A 5,837-nucleotide genomic window follows, 5' to 3' on the forward strand; every position below is an offset into this window, starting at 1 on the left:
TCAAATGTGCTTGATGATGTGTTGGTGTTGTATGCTATAAGGTGTCGTGAATATGTACATCCATATGATATATTAACAAATTGACATACTTATAGATTTGAATTTAGATTGAAAAGAAATTTCTATATAGAAAAATTGCAAGAATTAGGGCTAGCGCGCCCCAGCCCCCGACCCTTTTCAGAAAAGGTTGGGCTGGCCACTTTAAACCCTTTCAAATGAGGGCTGGCCCGCCCTAGCCCGTCAAATTCCTTGACTTGCGATGCTTGGCTGGCTATAATGAATTTTAATTAGTAAAACTTACACAAATAACTACCTTTTAATAGGTTCTAATAATTTATAGCTACAAGTTGGAAAATTACAATTCGTAACTGCTTTTGTTGTATATCTAGTCATTTTCGTGTTTTCGAAATACAGTGAAATACAAAATCACTGTTGAGTCTGGTCATTTTCGCATTTTCGAAATACAGCGAAAATACAACGAAATACAAAATCGTTGTTGAGTTTGGTCAAGTTTGCATTTTCGAAATACAATATAGTTGTGGAGTAAAAAAGGGTTGTATACACTGAAAATATACTGAAAATAGGTGTGAAAACGGCTGTATACACTGAAAATACACTTGGTGGGTATGAAGCTAAAACGACAAAAACTTAGGGATTATGGGGCAACACATTTAATTAAAAAAAGTGGGGTAGCTATCAAATGTAAATTTTGAATAATATAGCTACTAAACTTAAATATTAAAAAAGATAATTATTATCCATAATTAAGTCTTAGAAGTAGCTATGACAAGTAAATTTTGGTTTTAATTAATTGGATTGAGTTTTCAAATTTAAATTAAAAATAATTAATCAAATTATGAAACGAAAATTTATTTCAAATATTTAAAAATAGTATCAATGGCCATAAAGTAAGTTTCTTCAAATAGGAATATATTCTACTTGTTTATATTCACAATTTCACTGAATTAAAATAGAGAATTTATTCTCAGGAAAAGGGCCTGATTTGCCCCTCCACTATTGGAAATAGTTCACATTTACCCCCCGTTATACTTTCAGTTCATTTTTGCCCCTACTGTTACCTAAGTAGCAATATTTGTCCCCCGTTTGGATGGAAGTCCACCGTGGCAATTAAACTTCCACGTGGCTTGACATTTGAATGAGGTGGCATGCCACCTCACCACCCCCTCCCCTCTCCATTTCTTTCTTCTACAAACAAACAAAGCCACCTCCAACCACCATTGAAGCCATACCCCACCACCATCTCCTCCAACAATTATATCTTCTTTTTCACTAACCCATCTCACCGGAATCACCATAACCGCCACTACTATCACTTTACTCGTATACTGTCCATTTATCTCCAACCCAAAAACCTCACAACCATTAAAATTCTTAAAACCCATTTGACAAATCTGAAGATACTTTTAGATAAAAAGTTTAAATCTTTCAATAACATAAAAGAATGTCTTTTAACTCTCGTAAGCATTAACATCATTGCTAATCTTTCTGCTAAATCTTTACGATAATGTGAAAGATTAAGAAAAGGGGTTTCATCATTGTGTGAAAATACAACATTTGGGTATTGAATGCCCGAAAGTTTTGAAAATAAGAGGGTTATTTCGAATGAATTTGAGGGCGGCGGTAGGAAGGTCGGAGGTGGCTTTGGTTGGAGGTAGAAGAAAGAAATGGAGAGGGGAGAGGGTGGTGAGGTGGCATGTCACCTCATCCAAATGTCAGGCCACGTGGAAACTTAATTGCCACAGTGGACTGCCATCCAAACGGGAGGGCAAATATTACTACTTAGGTAACGGTAGGGGTAAATTTATGCCGAAAGTATAACGGGATAAATGTGAACTATTTCCAATAGTAGAGGGGTAAATCAGGCCCTTTTCCCTTTATTCTCCCACTTAAAATTCTTAACCCAAAAGGAAACTTCTGTTACAAAGCTAATAAATCCAGAAGGGATTATTATGAATTAATGATTTTGGGCACCAAATTGGACTGAGAATACCAGCAGTTGAAACTTGACAACACAACAACTTTCAAGCATATAAAAGACCAATAATTAATGTCTTATTTTCCTCTTTACTATGCACACAAGAAAACGTAAAGGGTCTACAGAAAGATGAAGATGGGCAAAACCCCTTATTGGAGACCTCTAACTTTGACTCTTTTTTCAATTTTTCTTCAATTGACTCCAGGTTTGTACCCCTTTTCTGTTTAATCTCTAGATACCCACCTGGATTTTGTGTTGAAATTCATACTAATCTTTTTTTAATTTTTTTTTTAAAGGAAAAAAAAGATCTACACTTGAGATAAAAAGTTTGTACCTTTTTGTGCTAAATCTTGAGATGCCCCACTTGCTTAATTTCATAAAAGACTTTATTTTTTTCTATGTGAAATCTTGTGTTAGGACTGAGTTGAATGGCTCATGAGCTTTTTTTAGATCGTTATAGTTGAATTATAAGATTCAAAAGTTGTCAATTGGGATGCTGTTATTTTTAATTTCAAGATTGAAATGTTGTCAATTTGTATGCTATTATTAAGATTCAAAAGCTCTAACTTGTTGGTGTTATTGTTTCGTGATGTCCTTTTGTCATGGATTTGCTTCTAAGAGAACTGACTATATAAAGCTCCAATCTTGACTGTAGAAAGTTTAGACTAATAATAACAGAGTTTTAACATTTGAGTTTACAGTTTTGGTCCAATTTGGTAATTTTTATTTGGTTTTGTTGGGAGGGATTTCTTTTTGTACTGCTTTGATATGATTTTCATTTGAGCTGAGGGTCTATCGGAAACAGCAGGTAGGGGTAAGGTCTCCCTAGACGCTACTCGTGGGATTACACCGGGTGTGTTGTTGTTTGTTGGAAGGGGAGATTGATTATTTCTTATTCTGACTTGATAAATCGTATTTGGGTTATTCTTGCAAGTGCCTTGTTGTCTGTCCTCATAGAGGCTAAACTCAAATTGTTTCGTTTGGGAAATAGGTTTACCTACAAATTTATCAATCCATATCTGAAGTATCATTACTGTCTATAAGAAATTGATAATCTGATCTCTATTTATGGTTAACATGCTGAGTCATCCTTCATGGTGTTTATAAAGGTTTGGCAGATACATCAAGTGAAAATAAAGGGAAAAGTCATTCATCGAGAATTTCCACCGGAGTGAAAGTTGTGATTGTGTTCCTTGGAATTTTAGCTGCTGTTGGGTTTTGTTATGTCCTTTTCAAGATATGGCAGAAGAAGAAAAGGGAAGAGCAGCAAGCTCGTCTTCTAAAGCTCTTTGAAGAAGATGACGATCTTGAGGTTGAGCTTGGGATTCGGGATTGACATTACATTTTCTAGCAGAGGTGTGAGCACTGCCATTTTCCAGAAAATTGGGTTTATTTCTTTTTACTTTGTATCACAAAAACAATTAGTCTTTGTGTTGTGTATAGTTGAAGATTATTTCTAGTTCTTAATTGGCATATGTGATTCCTTAGTATGCCTTTTTTCATACAATGCTAGAAACGCCTATAATATGCAATGGTTACATGAAACTTCCGAGGAATGTAAATGATTGTTTTTGTTCCAAGGTCAAATATTGATGGGTTTACTATGTTCTGATGGGATTAATGAATCCCATGTACATATATATGCTCATCTCCGCGGTACTTTAAGACCAATATGATGTCCACATATTAATCTGGATTATCTGTCAATGTTAAAGGACATGGCATAACTTTGTTCAACCAACACGTAAGCACCTGGCTATAACCTTAGTACTATGAATGTTACAGCTTCAATAGCACCAGGTATCTCTTCATTTTTCAACCATAAATCTTTGAGGTTAAAATCTTAGGGTATTTAGGGTGGGTGTTTGAAGGAAGATGCTTGTCGATATCAAATTCAGCTTCCGTCTAGGTGCCTTCTTGTTCTCCTTTTATCGACCGGCCCGTATCCTTTGATTCTATTTCCTTGTTGGTGCATTTATTGGCAGGATTAGCTGTTACCAGTGTTATTAAGCTATATGTCGCTGATTCTAGTAGCATGACATTTCAACGACGTGTGCCTCGACTCGTTCTATAATGACTTTTTATTCTGCCTATTCACCCACTTCTTTTCTTATTTTAATGTTGTGCTCGTGTACTTTTATCGGTTCATGTTATATTAGTGAAGGTGATGATCTGCTACTGCTTCTTTTATCTTCCCAAGGTCAAGCTCTATGATTTATTTTCTTGAACGGACTAGAGAGTAAATAGGCCCATAACAAAATATATATTTGGAAGAAGACAGGTGGTGTGGTGTTAGCATATGGTTGGTCTGAGTAGGATCCAGTTATCAAGTAGAACAATTTCTTGCTAGGGGAGGGGTCACAGAAAAGTTCCTTAATTCTTTGCCTCTTTGGTGTTTCTCTGCTAGGGTTAGTTTAAATATTTGCATTATAGAAGCTGGAAGGTTAACCAAATCTAAAACCTTCAGGTTTACATGGTATCTAAAAGGTGAGTGTCATTTCGAAATTATAGTTTTCAAAATAATTTAACCAACTACCCCTGCTTCATTTCTTTATATTGGTGTCAGGATAAGAATTATTTGTATGTGTGATGAGAAATATTCACCCCAAATGCGTCGAAGGTAGTGTATTTGTTGGGCGGCAAGTTTTATTCCGATCTTTTCACACGATAACAGTATATGAATGAAACTCCATTTTGGAATTTATGCATTCTCCATAAAGAAGTAATAGCACAGGTAGCATCTCGTTTACTTTCTGTGGATTTATCCAAGGTTTTGTTCAAGTGATCCATGTGAGCTAATATTGGTTTTTCTTTAAAAAATATTAATTCCACCATTGTGCTGAGGGGTTGAGGCTTTGACCCCTACCTGTATATTAACCAGTAGGAAAATACATGGAGGAGAGGAGACTACGAGCCTGATCTTCCCAGGAGTAAAAAGCCATTGATCTATATTTAAAAATACAAACTGATCCTCTATGGTGTTCCCCATGGTATACCAAGAGATCCCCAGCCTATACCATGCACACAAATATCTATGCATCAAAAAGGTTTCCTCCTTGGTTTGGCTTTGAAAGAGATAATCTGGTCCATGTCATTCTTCAAGAAGCTCTCACCTTCCCAGGAAGGGCATCAGCTTTTGTAAGAACCTTGCTGTCTTAACTGCCATTGATTGTGTATTCCAGTTTGCTAAAGATCAGCTGTGCCATTAGCCTCTCTGCAGCAGTGAATGAAGTTGTGATTTCCTCTCTCTTTCCATTCTCTTATCTGATCAACCTGTTGGATAACTTGCCAAGGTATTGCGGGCTTCCTTGTAATATCATTAACCATAACCAAAGATTCTCTATGGTAGTTCCCACATAGCCTTGGTGATCCCCGTCGTCTCAACAAATAGTCTGTTTGAACAAACTTCCGGAATTTGTCAGAAAGTGCTTTTTGAAGAAATACTTGTAGAGAGTAGCAATTTGTGTTTGACTAATCAATTTAAGAAGCACTTTTGCTTATGTTAGGGCAATGTTTCAAAATAGCTTAGGGAAAAAACTACTTTTTTAGCTGCTGAAAAACAACTTCTGCTACTAATTTTTTCCGTAAAAGCTTAGGCCAAACCTGAAAGGGTGGCTAAGTTGGTTGAGCATGAGACTTCCATAATGGAGGTCTCAGGTTCGAAACCCCCTGCCTGTGACAACAGGGGATTTGCCTTATGGGTCGAGCCGCCAGAGACTTGCCTAGTGCGGTTTGCGAGTTATTGCACAGGAATGGGGTTTACCCTGTGCGGCGTGCGCACTGGAAGAGTAGCGGCTACGGGTTCTCTTGTCATCAAAAAAACTTGGCCAAACACCTCGAC

The 5,837-nt window shown here is 36.7% G+C and overlaps 1 protein-coding gene across 1 annotated transcript; it reads left to right on the forward strand.

Annotated features, from left to right (window-relative positions):
* Positions 1 to 1,928: 1,928 nt before the first annotated feature.
* LOC132626885 (uncharacterized) lies at positions 1,929 to 3,576 on the forward strand. The gene is made up of 2 exons (XM_060341910.1): positions 1,929 to 2,201; positions 3,106 to 3,576. The coding sequence occupies exons 1-2, from the start codon at positions 2,126 to 2,128 to the stop codon at positions 3,330 to 3,332; spliced, it is 303 nt and encodes a 100-aa protein (XP_060197893.1). The 5' UTR covers positions 1,929 to 2,125; the 3' UTR covers positions 3,333 to 3,576.
* The last annotated feature ends 2,261 nt before the right edge of the window (positions 3,577 to 5,837 follow it).

The sequence above is a fragment of the Lycium barbarum genome, chromosome 2 (assembly GCF_019175385.1).
Source record: "Lycium barbarum isolate Lr01 chromosome 2, ASM1917538v2, whole genome shotgun sequence".
Lineage (NCBI taxonomy): Eukaryota > Viridiplantae > Streptophyta > Magnoliopsida > Solanales > Solanaceae > Lycium > Lycium barbarum.